The 20158-nt window shown below is 39.7% G+C and overlaps 1 protein-coding gene across 3 annotated transcripts in view; it reads right to left on the bottom strand.

Moving 5' to 3' along the window:
* Positions 1-18180, bottom strand: part of frem1b (Fras1 related extracellular matrix 1b) — a 36390-nt gene extending 18210 nt beyond the window's left edge. The window contains exons 1-17 of one of the 3 annotated variants that reach the window (XM_065245164.2): positions 17592-18160; positions 17389-17487; positions 15988-16328; positions 15812-15906; positions 13895-14175; positions 13225-13424; positions 11261-11584; positions 11071-11179; positions 10870-11001; positions 7063-7407; positions 6842-6984; positions 6532-6728; positions 4879-4969; positions 4616-4783; positions 4309-4517; positions 2287-2380; positions 152-404 (exon numbers count right to left, since the gene is read on the bottom strand). In XM_065245164.2, the coding sequence (XP_065101236.1) occupies positions 152-404; positions 2287-2380; positions 4309-4517; positions 4616-4783; positions 4879-4969; positions 6532-6728; positions 6842-6984; positions 7063-7407; positions 10870-11001; positions 11071-11179; positions 11261-11584; positions 13225-13424; positions 13895-14175; positions 15812-15906; positions 15988-16209 (2863 nt within the window). In that variant the 5' untranslated portion in view covers positions 16210-16328; positions 17389-17487; positions 17592-18160. Of the gene's footprint in view, positions 1-151; positions 405-2286; positions 2381-4308; positions 4518-4615; positions 4784-4878; positions 4970-6531; positions 6729-6841; positions 6985-7062; positions 7408-10869; positions 11002-11070; positions 11180-11260; positions 11585-13224; positions 13425-13894; positions 14176-15811; positions 15907-15987; positions 16329-17388; positions 17488-17591 lie in introns of all 3 variants that reach the window. The other 2 variants (XM_065245168.2, XM_065245173.2) reach the window with 2 other exon arrangements.
* Positions 18181-20158: the final 1978 nt, after the last annotated feature.

The following is a 20158-nucleotide window of genomic DNA, read 5'->3' on the forward strand; positions in this document are numbered from 1 at the left end:
ACCATTATTCAACAAAGACAAGGTAAAAACGGTTTTTCATTCTCTGTCCCCTAACTAAGGCCTAGTCCTGGCTTAAGATAACCCTTGTCCGGTAAACCACCCCTATATAACCTCCAATTTATACAATGTTATGTTATAAACCAGCTTGAACCTGTGTGCAGGTAAAAGATGAGTCCATTGATCACATCCAGCTGAGAGAACTTATCCACCATGACTCCATTTCTCTGCAGAACCCCATGTGCAGGTGTCCTGGCAAGCATGTATGTTAATCGAGTATCATCACTGTCGTCATCTGTAGCAGAGATGTATTCAACTGTAATCTGGACACGACCGCCTTCTTTGCAAGAAAGTTCGGCCCTCAAGTCTGAACCTAACTTTGGAGGTTCGTCGTTCACAGGTAGGATCTAAATACAAAACCAATGCAAATAAAGCACGTTTTAAATCAGGCGATACTTATCGTGCATTTTATATGAATAGTTATAATGAAAATGAGCCCATATGCCAAACGCAGTCAGAGTTATGTTAAATAATATACTGACTCTTTAAAGATTTATAAAGGCTTTGGATAGAGCCCCATTTTTAAAGCTCCAAAAAGCGCATCCATCCATCCATCAGAAACTCATGACCATGCCCATAGACTGTAAAAAAAAAAGATGGACGACGCCCGTTCGCTCTCTTCCATTGGTAAAAAGTAAAGCCGATATGGCGCTGACATCTTGGGTCTTGAGTCTGCGCAGTAGCGATTTCGGGACCAGTCCTGCGCAGTAGTGGGCAGGAAGTAAAGCCGCAAATAAAATCAAGACTCCGCCCTCGCTCTCGCAGACAATATCACAGCTGTCAATCATGACGTGACACCACCGTTTTTATATCATTAAATAACTAACTAAACACAAACTTATTTTAAAAACAAACATTTGAATTTACATCAGCGTGATAAAAACTACAGTAAATGACAGAAACCATCTTCTGAAAAAAGATAATTGAAGTGTAATTAAATAATTTTTTGTTGGTCTTAAGTCCCATTGAATAACATGGGGAGGCGGTGTTTATGACCTACACTGGGACCAGTCACTGGGGGGCGATCGAGACGTTTTGGCTTCACTTTTCAGGTCTTGTGCGGCACGCTTGGTACAGCCGTAGTTTATAAAGTTTGAAGTATAAATGTTTCTTTTCAAAAACCCATCACTTTGCCTCAGAATACATTTTATAACCAAGCACGCCGCACAAGCCCTGAAAAGTGAAGCCAAAATGTCTCAATCGCCACCCAGTGACTGATCCTAGTATAGGTCATAAACCCCGCCTCCCCATGTTATTCAATGGGACTTAAGAGCAACTAAACAATTTAATTACACTTTAATTATCTTTATTAATTATCAAAGTTTCTGTCATTTACTGTAGTTTTATCACGCTGATGTAAATTCAAGTGTTTGTTTTTAAAATAAGTTTGTTTTGAGTTAGTTATTTAATCCTATAAAAACGCTGGTGTCACGTCATGATTGACAGCAGTGATATGCGCATTCTGCGAGGGCGGGGCCTTGATTTCGCGACTTTACTTCCTGCTCACTACTGCGCAGGACTTGTCCCGAAATCACTACTGCGCAGACTCAAGACCCTAAATGTCAGTGCCGTATCGGGACACTGCCGGCTTCACTTTTCACCAATGAAAGAGAGCGAACGCCATCGTCCATTTTTTTTACAGTCTATGTTTATAACATTGTGGATTCGTTTTTGATAAATAGATGATATTTAAAAATAGGGCACTATCTAATGCCATTATGAAGCTGAAAAGAGCAAGAATATGATTTAATTCCTGTGTTTACCTAAAAGAAGAAAGTTATAAACTGTACACCTACACTCTAAAAACAAACGGTGCTAAATAGCACCAAAAGTGGTTCTTTGCCCGTAATCATAAAAGAACCATTTTTAGTGCCATAAAGCACCAGTGAAGCACCTGTATAGCACCTGTGTAGAACCATATAGTGCTATGTAGAACCATATGTGGTGCTATATGGCCCCCGTATGGTTCTTCATAGGTGCTTCACCGGTGCTATATAGCACTAAAAATGGTTCTTCTATGATTACGAGCAAAGAACCACTTTTAGTGCTATTTAGCACCGTTTGTTTTTAGAGTGTAGGGTGGCTGGAGGGTGAATAAAATATGGGCTTATTTTCATTTTTGGATGAACTATTCCTTTAAAATTAAAAAATATATATATTTTAGGGTATGCACTAAGGTATAAATTTGATGTCTCTTAGTTCCTTTGTCTGGAGGAACTAAAAAGATACCTGAATGAAAAGCTCTCCATTTGCAGAGTTGATTCCATCTGTGATCGTAAGTCCGATGCTGTCCTTAAGAGTTTCAGAGTCATCATGAATGTATCTGTCATCATAGAGATGGTATTGCAATTCTCAGTACATCATAAAGACCTGGATTGATCTTTTTCACATTTTCTAGGTTGATAAAAGCACCAGGGACCCAATTATAGCACTTAAACATGGAAAAAGTCAAATTTTTATGATATGTCCCCCTTAATTTGTATGATAACGATTAAAATGTACTATTCTGGTATAGCTAAAAAGTGAATTTGGTTACTTTGGTCCACATCGCAGGCTCAATCTCTAAAAATGTGGTTATTGCAGATAGCTATATGGGTACATCTTAAAAATAATCACAGAAAATGTAACAAATTCTGGCTCATTTAATGAATTTTGGATGGATATTTAAAGCGGAAGTCCACCCTAAAACAACATTATGCTCCAACACTATATTTCATGCCATATATGTAGTTGATTGTGCTGCCATCAAATGTACTAACTCCATATAAAAAATTAAAGCTTTTAACTGCTACAGTAACGGTGATTTGACGCGTCATCAAATCACCGGAAGAAAAATGCACGACTACATTAATTCTGAATGTTCTAAATGGGGGCGGGTCTTGAGGCGAGATGATTGACAGTAGATGATAACGTTTTTGATTGACAGCTGCACAGGAGCTAACGTTAGCTTGCTTTGCTCGTGTTTATAATAACAACAACATGATAATAACTTTCTACGTAGTATGTTTACCGTAGTTACACAAAACAAGCAACAACTAAGCCAAATGATGTTTTAGGTATTTTAACAATTTTACATTACCTGAGTCCGCGGAAAAACTGGGCTGAAAACAGTACTCAAAATCTTCCTGACGAAAGTGCTGGCTGCATATTCAAAGTAGTGTAGTGGTGGGTCAGCTGAGGGTCGCGTTGATGTCAACAATAAAAACTCCCGGTGGCCTGAATTTGTTGTCCTTACATCCACATACTGCACAGGTTCTAGTCATCTTTTACCGAGGGCTTTGGTGATTTCCCCCTCAGAGACGGTTAAAGCGGAGTTACTCTTTGGATGGGTTCGTCTGCCGGCTAACTTCAAGTTGACTTGAGTTGATTTGAGAGCTAGTTGAGCAGTAAAAGGCTTGTTCAACTTCATGTGGCGTTGCAAGAATCGACAGCGGGATGACGTCAAAGTACCGCGAGAGCGATTCGCGAAATCATACGGAGGAGTTTGCTTTTAAATCCCTTTCGCGGAACCTTGACGTCATCCAGCTGTCGGTTCCTGCGGCGCCGCATGAAGTCAAACAAACCTGACGACTGCATCGAACAGTGGTTAGTGGGTGGAGCTAATGACTCAGTTTCGCGCAGTGCATTCTGGTTAATTGTGTCCATTAAAGACCGTTACGAAAACTCCGCTTCAACACACTATCACTCTAATAATCGAAATCGTGCAAATTTATTTATTTTTCCTCATGTATAATGCAAAGTGGACATAAATTACCCGTGATAAACAGGCTAAAATGTCTAGATTGGACTTCCCCTTTAAAATCTGTACTTGTCTATTTTATTTCATCGATCAACCTTAGCAGGGTTCCATCCAAAAACCTGGTTACCAGCAAAGATCTTTAAAGGGATAGTTCACCAAAACATGAAATTTCATATACTCAGCCTAAAGTTGTTCAAAACTTTTTTTTTGTTCTGCTCAACACAAATGAAGATATTTCGAAAATGTTTGTAACCAAACAGATCTGGGGCACCATTGACTTCCATATTATTACTTTTTTCTACTATGGAAGTTATTGGTGCCCCAGATCTGTTCGGTTACAAACATTTTTCAAAATATCATCATTTGTGTTCAGCAAAACAAAAAGTTTATACAAGTTTGGAACAACTTGAGGGTGGGTAAATGATGACAAAATTTTCATTTTTGATTGAATTAACCCTTTGATGAATACTATATGAATGATCTCCAGCTGTAGTTTGCCCTGCATGTCCTACCTGACCCTCAATGCTTTGAGATCCTGCAAACTGAAGCTGTCTCCTTCTAGCAGCGTCGTGCCCTGCAGTTCTAGTCGTCCATGCTGTGGCCGAGTCTTCATGTGAACCCTGAGCTGATCTTCTGAGCTATCCACATCCTGCACCAACAAGTGTTCCTCCATCAGGAAACTGCCACCACCTTCCTCTACCCTCAGCAAGTTAGTGAACATCTGTGAGTTTGAGAAATAGATACAGTCAGTTATTCATATTTGTGTTGGTAAAATAGATTTATTTCTATCTGTATCCACTATGCTGATGAAAAACTCACTTCTGGAGCTTGGTTGTCGACAGGTGTTACTGTGATGTTGAAGGTGAGCCCAGAGAGAGCGCCGCCCTGCTGGTCACTTACAGTAAATACAAACTGCACAAAGAGCGGGTGAGGACCAATATCTTCTAATGGAGGCATGTATCCAACTTTGTGATGGTTCACTGCATGCTGTTGAAGATAGCATGTTAAATAAATGCATTTTATATACACTAAAATTATATTGAGCATTTATTTAGAGGTGTATTTACATGAATGTTTCAGACCTGGGTGAATGACTTGAGCACTGGAACCATTGCGTCTTTTTTCATAGAGTTTGTGCTGTCAGTATAAAACAGTCTGCCTGCATCTGATAGTCTAGAGGAATTTATAATAAAACAAAAAGTGAACATATGCCTCTATAAATTAAATGACACTGGAATAAAAACATAGATTGGCATTTATCAGTGGCGGCTCGTGACTGCTCATCCGAGGGGCGCAAATTCAAAATATGTGTCCAGAGTGTTGTGTGTTGCTCGTGTTTTCAAAATATGTGTTTGTTGCGTCATGTGAACTATGTGCATCATGTGTTTTGTCAAAATAAGTGCATGCTGCACACGTGTTAAAACAGTTTATGATAAAAGAGACGCTCACGTTCACAAAATACAGATTATGTAAGTTAAAGTGCTTGTTCACCCAAAAATCTGTCATTATTTTCCCACCCTTAATTTGTTTCAAATCTGTATGAATTTCTTTGTTCTGCTCAACACAAATGAAGATATCTGGGGCACCACTGACTTCCATTGTAGGAAAAAAGAATACTATATAAGTCAATGGTGCCCCAGATCTGCTTGGTTACAAATATCTTAATTTGTGTTGAGCAGAACAAAAACATTTATACATTTAAGTTTGCAACAACTTGAGGGTGAGTAAATGACGACGGTTGACTTTCATTTTCGGATAAACTATCTCTTTAACTCATTCCCCACCAGCCTTTTTTTTTTTTTTAAAGTTGCCCGCCAGCATTGTTTTTGTTTCACAAAATGCCTTCCAGAAGATTTTCTTCTATAAATATATAACATACAAATATATCAGATGAAAGAACAGACCCTCTGCTTAGAAACAAACAAATAAACAAATTGGGAAAAAAATTTTCATCCTATCTTCATTTGTTCTCTTTTTATAATCTTTTAAAGATACACTTTTTTTGAAAATATGCAAATTTTCCAGCTCCCCTAGAGTTAAACATTTGATTTTTAACGTTTTGGAATCCATTCAGCTGATCTCCGGGTCTGGCGCTACCACTTTTAGCATAGCTTAGCATAATCCATTGAATCTGATTGGACCATTAGCATCGCGCTAAAAATAACCAAAGTTTGGATATTTTTCTATTTAAAACTTGACTCTTCTGTAGTTACATCGTGTACTAAGACCGACAGAAAATTAAAAGTTGATTTTCTAGGCAGATATGGCTAGGAACTATAATCTCATTCTGGCGTAATAATCAAGGACTTTGCTGCAGTAACATGGCTGCAGGAGGCGCAATGATATTACGCAGTGGCCGAAAATAGTCCCCTGCTATTGAAAGTTACCAAGGGGATTACCAAATGGTTAATTTTTGAAATGTCCCTTTAAATATGTGTAAGTTTCTTCAAAAAGTTTTTTTTTAAAGTTTTTTATCCATCTAGTGGACAATAGCGGAATTACAGATTACCGTAAAAACTCAAAAGGAAAGTGTCAATGGCAGGGAAATGTTTTCTCTTAATTGACGAGATAACTCATCAATGGCGGGGAAAGAGTTAACTAGGACTTGAACCTATGACCTTGGCCTAACAAACACAATGCTCTACCAGAGCTACAAGAACGGCACTGTATTGTATCTACAGTAAATTTACCTTCGCATCAAGGTCTATTATACTGAGAATAAACATATACTCTACCTGCTGTTTCCCGGACTGAAACAGGGACGAGTGATCACATACATAAGGTCGGTATCTGGACTCTCTGTGTCTCTGAAGTGCAGTTGACTCTGAGTGATGTAAACAACCTCCGTTTCTTTAACAGTGATGGAGCGAACTGTTCCAGCAACTTCCACAGGCAACTCGTCCTTCACTGGAAACACGTGGATCACCACCGTCTACAGACGTAGAGGCACAGAGCTTATCATTTGAGGTTAGTATGAAAACAGTTTTTCATTTAAAAGTCTAAAGATGGTGGAACCTTTTATAGAAACCTATGAGACACACTCACGTGTTTGTCTGACAGATTTGGAGGTTGATGGGCATCTGACAAGATGAAATCAAATGAGTCTTCAAACACTTCCTCGCCTAAATGCTTGTAGTAGATGAGTCCCTGAAACAAGTCCCTCTGCAAGAAACTCTTCACTGGGACACCTGGTTGAAGTAACAAGATCAAACATTAGTTATCGTCGTTTGAGTCACTTGGATAGGCAGAAAAAAAATTATCTTGACCTGGCTCATGACGAGACGTTTTTTTAACAAGCTGTCCAGCTTTGGGAAATGTAGTTAGTTGATACTGAATATAGTCGTCGCTTGAATCCAAGTCTGAGGCCATAAGCATGTACTCCTCCACCCGAACAGAACCTCCCTCTTGGACCTCAAATGCCACATTATTGATAAGAAACGGAGGAGTGTCGTCTTTTGGTAAAACGTAGATGGGGAATTTGTGTCTGATGCTGTGGCGGCCATCTGTGATGCGGAAGACGATGTAATCCCTGGTGGTGTCGCTGTCAGAGTGATGATAGACCACAACCCCTTGTCTGAGATCCTTCACCTTAAACATAAAACCTTTGCCACCTTAAAATAAATGAGATGGGGATTGGTTAAAGTGCACATAGTTACTTTTTTTAATCCCCATAAAAGCAGTATCATTAGACATGCTGTTTTCATTCTCTTATCAATGTGATGTCACATTGATGAAGCCACAGCCACTGACTAATTACAGACTAATATTACAGGTCAGGAAGAAGGTTATTATTTCTAGTTCAGGTTAGGTCAATGATTTTATTCACCCTTATCCATTTCATTCGCAATATGGTTTGGCTGGACGTGAATAAATAATAAGTTGTTTGTATTTCGCCTGCGGGCACACACTGACTTCTGCAGAAAAGATGAAAAGAAAAATGGCGTCCTTTCCAAGCGATGGCTGCTGCTCACTGTAAAACCGAACTTCTCCTGCTTGCCAGGTGGACAGAAGAGCAAGGTCACCAGACAGATTGAATGATGACTGGTTTCACGGCAAACCTAATTAGCAACTTCATCACGGGGAAAAGGGGCCACTAGTGCAATGACGAAACAACTAAATAATTGCGCCCAAAAATAGCTGTGGGCATCAGACCCGAAAAATAAAACAGGTTCCATGTAGATGTTCGACACATGGGAACATTGGTTTGAAACAGAGGCATGTTTCCATTTGGCTAAAGGCGTTGGAGTACCTAAATGGGAACTTTCCCAAGTGTTGGTGTCCCTGAGTTGCTGTCCAAGTGATGAAATCCCAATCCTCATCTGATCTCTCAGGAGAGACTGAAAGTCTTATTTGGACCAGAACTCAACTTTATACCAAAATGAATTAATGTATGCTTTTGGATCATGCAGGGTGGATTTGGAGCCAAGACATGAAGTGAGTGTTTTTCTCAGCCAGAGGGATCATAATTCAACAAGGATACATTAAAAACATACAGTAAATCCAAACTTAAAAGAAGAGGATGGTTTGAAAGCAGTTGTTTGAGAAGACTTGTGGCTGGTGCTGATCAGGGAATGCACTAAAAAGTGCACTAAATATAAAAAGTTCTTCACAACGATGCCATGCAATGATGCTAACCATTTTTGGGTTCCCTAAAGAAGCAAAGTTTTTTAAAAGAAAAAAAGCTACTTTTTATAGTCTAATGGTGCGTTCACACCAGACGTAGAAGAGGTGGCAAGTACGAGTGATTATTTACATTTCTTAAAAAAAAATCCAGATAATTTACTCACCACCATGTCATCCAAAATGTTGATGTCTTTCTTTGTTCAGTCGAGAAGAAATTATGATTTTTGAGGAAAACATTCCAGGATTTTTCTCATTTTAATGGACTTTAATAGACCCCAACACTTAACAGTTTTAATGCAGTTTAAAATTGCAGTTTCAAAGGACTCTAAATGATCTCAAACGAGGCATAAGGGTCTTATCTAGTGAAACGATTGTCATTTTTGGCAAGAAAAATAAAAAATATGCACTTTTAAACCACAACTTCTCGTCTTCCTCCGGATGCTACCTCACGTAATACGTCATCACGTCAAGAGGTCACGAATGTTGTATGCGAAACTACGCCCCAGTGTTTACAAGTGTGGAGAAAGTGTTGTATGTCGAATGATACTATTTAATATCTATTTGTAAGTTTATTGTTTAAAATGGTCCGCAAATGTGCGTTTTATATATGTAACACGTGACCTTTCGACATCATTACGCAATTACGTGAGGTCGCGCAGGTGCGTCACACTACCGGAGGAAGACGAGAAGTTGTGGTTTAAAAGTGAATTTTTTTTCTTGCCAAGAATGACAATCGTTTCACTAGAAAAGACCCTTATGCCTCGTTTGGGAGCGATTAGTGTACTTTAAAACTGGAATTTTAAAATGTTTTAAAACTAATACGTTTTGGGGTCCATTAAAGTCCATTAAAATTGGAAAAATCCTGGAATGTTTTCCTCAAAAAACGTAATTTCTTTTCGACTGAACAAAGAAAGACATCAACATTTTGGATGACATGATGGTGAGTAAATTATCTGGATTTTTTAAAAGAAATTGGACTAATCCTTTAAGTCAATGCAAAGACACAAACAGGCATCCTGCAGCGCGGTAAGCCCAAATGGCGCATGGAAGGCACGGTGCAATGACGCGTTCCTCGTGTTGCAAACTATGTGCTCTTCCACCATACAATACAGTTCTCATTTTATCCGCTTAAAAAATCGCCACGTTTTATTTTGTGCCACCCATACTTACTCATGTAACTACTTATGTAACAGTCTTTAAATAGGGAAAACATGGAGGTATTTGGTGGCTTCTAAATTCATCCCTGTTTGGATCCTAAGGAATGAATGGGGCTAGGCTAAATGCTAACACATTCAGGACGTGCTGTACAGATAAAGTGCACGCATTGAAAAAGATGTATTAATTAGTCTAAGTTGATGTAAGAACATAGTAAAATATTAAAAAACTGTGATGTTTTCCTTTAAGTATAGACCTCACCTAAAGGATTATTAGGAACACCTGTTCAATTTCTCATTAATGCAATGGTGTAATGGTGTGGGAGTGTTTTCTTGGCACACTTTAGTGCCAATTAGGCATCGTTTAAATGCCACAGCCTACCTGAGCATTGTTTCTGACCATGTCCATCCCTTTATGACCACCATGTACCATGGGGTCAAACACAGTATTAGTAAGATGTTCCTAATGTTCCTTTAGATGAGTGTAGTCCGGCTATGAGTAACCCACTTCTAACCAAAATAGACTTTTCATGATATTCCATCATTTTAGTTGTTTTTTCATTTATTTATTTTTATTTCATTTATTGATTATACGTCTATTAAATTTTCACTGACAGCTCAAATTTAGCATTGTTTTAGCCTTGTACGTATGGGGGGCTTGTCAAACACAAAACTGATTACTGGGAGTACGCTCCTGAATGTCACCGCAGTTATTCATTTTCTAAAACATGCCTGTAAATATAAACAAAATTATATTAACGCTGAAAAATTATTGTCACCAGTCCACAATGCTAGCTACAAATCCGTCTGTTTAAAGAGAAATGACCTTGTGTGCATCTGGCCTCTGCGCAGAGGCATGAAATGCCATAAGTCTTTACAATCTGCTTCATTCGGGAAAGCTCTCGCTGTGCGCCGGAGTGGAAAGACAGCCGCTACGACTCGAAAGACATCTTTTGGTCGAAAAAGCATTTTACACCTGATTAGCAAACTCATGTAGGGTACCCAGACATATGCTTCTTGCATGATGCCCACATGATAGATGGTTGCCACATGGCAAGGGAACAGATTTATGACAGATTTAGGGTTACACATTTATGACACTTACTATGGCATGTGGACCAATTGATGCTAGCAAACATCAGCAATTTGATTGTCAAGGGAACACATGTCAATAAGAATGATAAAGTCATGGGGATTGCATTTGGATATAAACACATATTTATCCATTCGGCCAGCGCTTTTATCCAAATTAACATTACATACATTAAATGAAGGTATAGAGGGAACATATTTTACCTCTAACAGTTAAGTGTCCATTAAGGGGTCCATCCATAGCGATCAGGGTCACAGCATCTATGTTGTCATTATCAACGATCTGTAGGTTCTCCCATGTGATGGGTCTAGACTGGCCTTCCAGCAGATCCAACCCTGTGAGAATAGAGATGCTTAGCTTCAACTATCTATCATATATCTAATTTAACAAATGTGCAAACGTACCCATATTCCATGAGACTCGAGGTGCGTTGGTCTCCGCAGTACGGATAGAGATGTGCATCAAGATGGGCGAGCTCGCCGCAAATGAGCCATCGATAGCTTCAAACTCAACCTGCACGACAAAAGGAGTTCATTTTAAGACGTGAGCAATAGTGCGTATATAATAAAATGTATACGTTTATAGGAAACTAACCTCGTAGTTTCTCCTGGCTGTGTGGCTGCTGTTTGGTGGCTGATAGGCAATCTTCATCTCATTGAGATCTTGCCACGAAAACGAGGAGACAATTTTAGTGTGATCATCTAAGTGAGTTACGTATCCTTCCTCCGGTGGATTTGTCACATTGAAGATAAGCTGAGCCTGAGGGGTCTCATCATCTTTGGCGTCCAGAGCCGCAGTGGTCACAGGGGTCAGGATAAACTGATCCACCTCTAGGATGAACGTGGACATGAAGGCGGCATGGGGAGGTTGATTCTGCATAGCCCCTTGAATCAGTACTGGTAACCAGATATTCTCAGTCTGAGACAGAGAAGGAGGACATTTAGGGACGGTTTCCCGGACAGGGATTAAACTAGTCCTGGACTAAAATAAATATAAGAGCTGTCCAAACTCACACATCTTAAAATACATCAGTGCCCTTTGTTTTGCCTCAAAATGCTCACCCCTAAGTGCTGTGGTGTATTTAAACCTTCACTTTGAAAAAAAAATTGTTGGTTCAACTTAAAAATAGTCAAAAAAGTGTGATTAAAAATGCCAAAAAATTGTCAACTAATATTTTTAATATAAGTTGAATGAACACAAAATTTTAAGGCAACCAGGTAACTTACTTTTTTAAAGGAATATTCCACTTTCATAAAAAAAGTCTGTAATTTACTCACCCCCATGTCATCCAAGGGGCTCTATCTTACACCTGGCGCAATGCAGCGCAATGCGCGACGCAAGTGTCTTTTGCTAGTTTCCACCCTGCGCAATTATCATTTTCACGTTTAGGGCCACGTTGTTTAAATAGCAAATGCATTTGCGCCCCCTTTTGTGCCCATGGGCGTTCTGGTCTGAAAACGAGGTGTGTTCAGGCGCATTGTTGGCGCGTTGCTATTTTGAGGCAACTAAAATAGAATACGCCATTGACCAACAAAAACCTGCATTAAAGTCTAAAGTCAATGGCGCAATATGTTTTTTTTTTAGATTTAAAGAGCGCGTTAGTAATATGCGCCTATAAACGGGACGACAACGCGGGTTTGCTTATCACATACATGAATGCGCAGCAGCACAAAAACGCTTTTAAATATGAAAGATTAAAGGATTGAATGTAAAAGATTATTATTGAGTCTCTTGGACATAAATGAGGACTAATTATGAGACGTTATAAGGCGCAAAGAGCTGCTTCACCTGTAGACTGGTAAGTAAATAAATGCTTTGCTTTAAACAAATGCATCTAATGTTTTTTTTTAATGCTACCTCACGGATTTATTGTATATGATTACTCTGTACCTGTGGATATGGTGAGATGAGAAACATTTTAAGTAATGCTTAAAAAAACTGACTCTGTCCAAGTGCTGAAATGTGCGGAGAGCCGTTTGTAAATTCTTTAATATCCTGTTTGTTACAACTAAAGTATTTTTAGAGTACAAAACTTTTCTTACATACTTGTAATTTTTTTTTGAGGATATTGGATAACCAAACATTTAAAGCAATTAAAATCCTGCTTTTTTACTTCCATGACTAAAAGAAAACGGGTTTTAAAGGTTTTAATAAAAAAAACAATTTCAATACAAGTGTAAGACAACACAATTATTTAACATTAATCTTAAACTGGGGATCTTCTTCCTCCTCTTAGTTTTTCAGTTTATAAAGTCCATCATCTAAATAGGGATTAGGCATAGCGCCAGCGCAACTGGCTTTTAAAGGGGATGAGAGCTGAGACTCTCATTGGTTTATTGCACGTTACGGCCAAAATACCCCCATTACTCATAAAAAAAAAGGACCAACCCTTTTCGACCATGTGCTCGGCGCACAAACCATTTTTCCCGTCTTTAAATTAGCAAAAGTGGATTCGGACACGCCCATTTAGATGTTGCGCTGTGCGCTTTAGACAATGCGCTTAGATGGTTAAAATAGGGCCCACAGTGTTTACTTTGTAGTTCTGTATGATATTTTACCTCCAGTAAGGCTCGAGAGGACTGGTCCCTAAACTCCACCCTGATTGGGATGTAATCAATCTCAGGTGATGGAGGGCTCAGGTGCTGGTACTTCAAACCTGAAGTAAGAAACTCGGAGCAATCGGTCTTCAAGAACTCTACTTCCCTCGTGTTGTGGTCACAAGCCTTGTTTCCTGGACATGCTATTCCAGTATGCCGCCCTTCAAAGGTTTAAAGACAGGTTACGATCTACTAACAAACTTTAATTTTCAAATAAAGGATGTGAAACATATACAGTATCTTATGTGGTTAAAGGTCCAGTGTGGGTTTTAAGCGGCATCTAGTGGTGAGATTGCGAATCGACCCCTCAATTACGAAACGCAAAGAGAAGCACCGCAGGACAAACAAGTCATCGTCTGAGACACGTAGGAATGAAACACGCTCTGTAGAGCGGTTTGTCCATTTAGGGCTACTGTAGAAACATGACACCGACTTCCATGTAAGATGACCCGCGGTGTATGTAGATAAAAACGGCTCATTCTAAGGTAATAAAAACAATACAGTTCATCATATAAGGTCTTTATAGATCACTGATTATATAGTTATGTATATTATATTGCATTTTTGTCCAGAGATCCTTCTAAAAGTCCCACATTGCACCTTTAAATGTATCACTATATGGTTAAAAGACCTATTCTTGGTCCAGGCTCAGATGTTACTGTCCTTTCGAGATCCTCAACCACCAGTTGACCAAGCATTGGAACGTTGATCTCCGAGTTCAGAAGACGGACGGTGCACACCACACCGGGCTGGGTTTTAAAGGTAAGGACACTGCTATTGATGGTGTTGGAAAGCCCATAAAACTCTGGAACCACCAGAGGGACGCTTCCAAGTTCTGTTAGGCTCCCCTGAGGTTCCAACACCTTCACGTTTAGCAGGACAGTCTCGATGAAGGTGTCAGTGTTGGTAAACCTGTGCATTGAAGAAAAGCATAGAGAACATGTGACGGCTAAAGTCTCAATCTAATGCTGTGTTTACACCAACCGCGCTAGAGGCGTGAAGCGCGAGTGATTTCAATGTTAAGTCAATGTGAAGACGCGCTGACACAGAGGTCCCGCGGCGCGGATGAGGTGTTTGGCGCGGCGCGGAAGACGCGTTTCCGCCTCATTTGCGCGTCTAGTTCACGTGAAATGCGCGAATTGAGTGTTGTGCGCAGTACGCGCGAATGGTGCTTTTGTGCATTTTGCGGTTCACGCAAATTTGCGGCTGACGCCCGAGTTGAAAAATGTGAACTTTGGCGGAATTTCGTGCCGCGTTAACAAATCAGGAGCCTGCTTGCTGCTGTGGTGGCAGCCCCGTCCGGAGTCACTCATTCAACCAACGCTTGATATTGTCCGTAAGCAGTCACCCGGAGCTATACGACACAAGTTCTTATTTCTATAGAGGAGACAGGAATAAAAAGGACCTCGCTTGGATGAGTGTCAGTGAGGACATTGGGCAGCCTGGTAAGTTGTAATACACATTTCACTTTTGAGTCACATGCCGTTTATCGACCCGCGCCGTTTATTTTCCCCCTATAGTAATGTTACCAAATACAAACTGTTAACTCTCTCGATAAAACCACAATCAACATCAGTCATCTTGCAAACAGACAACCGCATAGCACTTGCCCCTCCCACAAGAAGCGGAGTTTGCCTCTGACGCGCGTCAAATGCTTGCTTTTTCCGCGGGTCTACTCCGCTCTACACGCACGAATGCATCCAAATTGTTCAAGCGGCAAACCACGCGCGGTAGACGCAATTTTGACGCCTGAAACGCAGCATTATGCTGAGTTTACACCAACCGCGGTGGAAGCGCGAGTGATTTCAATGTTAAGTCAATGTGAAGACGCGTTATCGCGCGTCTGGAGGTCCTGCGGCGCGGAAGACGCGTTTCCACCTCATACGCGCATCTAGTTCAGGCGAAAGGCGCGAATTGAGCGTTGTGCGTGGTACCCGCGAATTGTGCTTTTTGTGCATTTTGCTGTTCACGCGAATTTGCGGCTGAAGCCCGAGTTGAAAAATTTGAACTTTGGCGGAATTTCGCACCGTGTTAACCAATCAGAAGCCTGCTTGCTGCTGTGCTGGCAGCCCCGCCCGGAGTCACTCATTCAACCAACGCTTGAAGCAGAGTTTGCCTCTGACGTGCGTCAAATGCTTGCTTTTTCCGCGCGTGTAGAGAAAAAGCAAGCATTTGACGCGCGTCAGAGGCAAACTTCGCTTCTTCTCTGCATTCAAACTGTTCAAGCGGCAAACTAGGCGCGGTAAACGCGATTTTGACCCCCGAAACGCGGTTGGTGTAAACGCAGCATTATGATGAGATTATATGACACGATCTTTGATATGATCTTACTAAAGATATCATGCTTAAATTTTCACAGAATGTTCTTAACATTATGTATAGGATGATTTTATGTTGAAAACAGTAAATCACAAAAATGACTTTAGTTGGTTTTGCATATATTGGGTCACATTTTGGTATTAAGATTTTATTAATAAAACATCTGCTAGCTTTGTTTGAGAAGTTATTATAAAGTTATTATTAAGATGATAACCACACAATATTTCACCTATAGACCCTCAGCATGATGGTGTCTTCTTCTATAAGTGGGCTGCCGTTATGGACGTACTTCACTTCATCAGGTAAAAACTGGCAATCAAAAACCTGCAATACAACTTATTTCATTATCTTCTTGCAAACACTGCATTATGGTAGAATCTGATACAGGTGGATTTGTTTGGCTACCTGAGGTGTGAGCTTTCCAACTCTCTGTGTGATTGGTTCAGTGACCACCACTTCCACCTTGCAGGCCTCGGACGCCCCAATCGATCGGAACCGGAGTTCACCTGCCGTGACGAACACAGAACGGCCCCTGGCTACCTGGAGGCCGGCGTTTAACTCAACCAGACTCAAACCTTGTGCGTGTAGCCAAAGGTAACTCAAGGTAAATATGTAAACGGAAACCATCTCCTCGGTTTTGGTTTGGAGGCACAAAAACTTATTCGGGATTTCAGCACATGTGAGATCCAGGACTATTTTTTTGGTTTAGATGAGTCTGGATGAGTCATTTTCAGCTGGAGTATATGCTGTATATAGGTGAAACAAAACAAGAAATGAATGAATACATACAAAAAAATAAAATTTCACCAATATTTAAAACTATGTAAAGAAAAACTACAGTAGTGACCAAAAGTGATGCCCGGGGGGAGGAAATTTGTACATTTTGTGCCTTTAAAGCCCCCTCAGGTTATATTAAACCATCAAAATATGAGGTGTATGGTACAAAATTGACAAAACAACATTTTTAAGGTATTTATTTGACAAAATAATTTGGTCCCTTGTTTTCACTGGGGCAGTACCATTTCAAAACGTACAGCTATGCTAAATATGTCATATTAGTACCTCAGAGTAACATTTTTGTAATATATATAATTGTAATATTGTCTGCCAAATGCATAAATATAAGATGTTCATTGTTCAAAGTTGCACATCACTTTTGGCAACTCCTGTATGTCATTTCTATCACTTTTATCACTAACTAAAGAATCGACATTTGAACTGAAACAGAACGGACAAGAAGGGGTTAATTTTTCCCTGCTGAAACTAAAATCAGGCCAGTGATCAAAGAAGCCTGTGAACTGCATGTAGCCAAACACCAAATAAACCCAGACAGCACAGGTGCTATCACACATGCGATTTGGCATAAACCCACATCTGGCATTTCAGTAAAAAAAAATCACATTTGGGCTATGAAGCATACATGTTGTAGTCCATTGTACTACAGTCATACCTCATGATCCAAACATCCCGTTTCGTAAATGTGAACTGGCTACAAAATCTGCATGAGAATTTAGCATCTAAACCTTTAATACTCATTCATCGTGAAGACTTTTAAATAAACTGCACGTTTAAACATGACTCAGCATCGACTCTATGAAACAGATGCTAACGTGTTCAGACAAATAAAGAATTAAAAACCGACAGCCCGAATCTCTAAAGCCCCATTACTTCCTCTTAAAACAATACAGACTTTCAAAGAAAGTTTTCTAGCCTAGAAACACTAAGTACGTGTGAAAACCACTGATTGTAAAATGTGCATTAAAAGCACAGAAGAAAAAAACAAAAACACAGAGATTGTTAACATACCTAAAGCTGAATCCACTGCTGGCCTTTAGTTTCCCTCGACTGTGCAAACTAACAGAGCAGGAATCCTGTCAGCTCAGCCCACCTCAGGTCTACCCCCTGCTGAAAAAGACCACAAAGAACCATTACTGAAAAACAAACAGACCGAGAGAAAAAGAGAACACAAAAAGAGTGACACATTTGTTTGTGCTGGCCTTTCGTCTTACCTTTAAACCAGAAGTTGAAGATATGAAAAAGTGAAGGAAAGTTTGATCTCCAACAACAGGAAACGTGCGGTGTTCCAGAGGTTGTTACTTTTCTCTTGCGCTCGTGTTCTTACAAACCCAGATGTTCGTATTTCCTCAAGATCACAAATCTCCGTGCTCTCCAAAAAAGTGAAAATATGGAAAGAAAAAAGTCTTTATGAGATTAGGAGCATCAAAGTTTGATTTCAATCTTTGACATGAATCACAGAATTTATGTATTAAATCACAATAAAATTATTGAGCTAAGTTTTCACATGCAGGGTCATGGAGCTCCAAGTGGATTTTCAATATTTTAAACGTCCTGTCACCCGAGCCCTGGAAGGCTTTGATGTTTTATTGCCCTGTGGGCTTCATTAAAAGGAAATGGAAGTTGAGGTTTGTTGGCAGATGCAATTTTAACACAAAGGTGTTTTGCCTATACGTATCCGCAATCCACCCGCACCCGCCTTTTTCTTGCCCTGGTCTGACCCGGTGGACAAAGGCATGCCGCACCCCTGCAGGGCAATTCCGTTCAGCCATAGACTGATAAATGTGGTGTGGTCAGTCATGTTTACCCCCGCTGCCTCCACACGAAGGTGAGAAACTCTGTTGCTATGCCAAAACCTATTCGAAATATAAAATATGGTAATCAATAAGAAATACATAGAAATAAGGACAGAAATAAATGCTTGCTTTAAATACATTTCTATCAATTATTCTCTTATGGCCTTAGTTTTATTTTAGGCCATTTTTGCTTTTATTTGATAGGACAGAAAAGTATAGGTTGAAGAGAGGGCTACAGGATCGGCAAAGCTGGGATTCGGACTGTCGGAGCACTGCGCAATTGGCTGTTAGTTTTAAATGGGCTCTGCCCTCGTATGTGATTTTAATTTTGAACTTATTTATTTCTATTAAACAATTTTATCATTGTTTAATCTCCTTCGTTTCGCTATACCCAATGTCTTTGTTTGATTGATCATACAGTGTGATGAGTTGTTATCTTGCACCCTCATCAAGAGAAGTGGCAATTCATCTAACAATAGATTATAGTTTATTTTCTTTCACCAAACCTGTTCACGTGCTTTGAAATATACGCCATGCACATGCGCTTTTGCGTCCTTTGAAGCTTTAGATGAGATGATCCCCATCTGCTCCCAGCGTAAATACAAAACTCAAAACAACACTTCTGCGTTTTGGTTCAGAAGATCATAGAAAGACATTGGAGGTTTGGACATCATGACATTGAGTAAATAACAGGGGCGTTTTTCAGGGGTGGTAAGACAGGTAAGACGCAGTGATTATATTGGGGTGACCAAAAAATTAATAAATCACTAGAGACTAGATAATTTTATCACAAACATATACAAAGGTTTTAAGTTAAAGGAAAACACCTCAGTTTTTCAATATTTTACTATGTTTTTACCTCAACTTAGACAAAATAATACATACCCATCTTTTTTCAATGCGTGCACCCAAACTTTGTACAGTGCGTCGTGAATGTGTTAGCATTTAGCCTAGCGCCATTAATTTCTTAGGATCCAAACAGGGATGAATTTAGAAGCCACCAAACACTTCCATGTTTTCCCTATTTAAAGACTGTTACATGAGTAGTTACATGAGTAAGTATGGTGGCACAAAATATAACGTGGCGATTTTTTAAACTAAGAACTATAAAAAATAAGAACCATATTGTATGGCGGAAGAGCACTTAGTTTGCAGCACTTCGACCTCGGGCGCAGTAATATTGACAGAAGTTTGATCGAGAGGGGGAGTGTTCAGGAGTGATGATGTTACTGCACGCCAAGGTCAAAGTGCTCTTCCGCCATACAATATAGTTCTCATTTTTTATTCACTTAAAAAATCGCCACGTTATATTTTGTGCCACCATACTTACTCGTGTAACTACTCATGTAATAGTCTTTAAATAGGGAAAACATGGAAGTGTTTGGTGGCTTCTAAATTCATCCCTGTTTGGATCCTAAGGAATGAATGGCGCTAGGCTAAATGCTAACACATTCAAAACGCGCTGTACAAAGATTAAGTGCACGCATTGAAAATAGACAGGTATTTATTAATTCGTCTAAATTGAGGTAAGAACATAGTAAAATATAAAAAACGGTAGTGTTTTCCTTTAAACAATTTATTTCCAATGCTATATAAAAGAAGGAAAATATATGCTAATAATTTCTGAATAAAATGGTACAGCTTCTTTAACTTTTATGAAAGGTAACTAGGTAAATAACATGGATTTTACTGACCTGATCACTTGATTCGGCCTGAACTTTTGCTGCTGGAGTAACAAGTTTCAATTTTACTGCTCTAGACTAGAGATGCACGGATCAGCTCTAACATCAAAGAACCCTGCAATTATAAATTATCCACCCGACACCTCCGCTTCGCGTCGGGTCCTGATCACACTGTCGGGGCTTATTTCCCGATAACTACCGGCTGCCTCTACATTATCCCGCTTATTCCACGGCTACTTGCCACATAAGAAAAAAACTGGACATGAATATGAATTTGAAACATCTTATTGGCATATTTGTTTT

This window comes from Paramisgurnus dabryanus, chromosome 24, assembly GCF_030506205.2.
Source record: "Paramisgurnus dabryanus chromosome 24, PD_genome_1.1, whole genome shotgun sequence".
Classification (NCBI taxonomy): Eukaryota; Metazoa; Chordata; class Actinopteri; order Cypriniformes; family Cobitidae; genus Paramisgurnus; species Paramisgurnus dabryanus.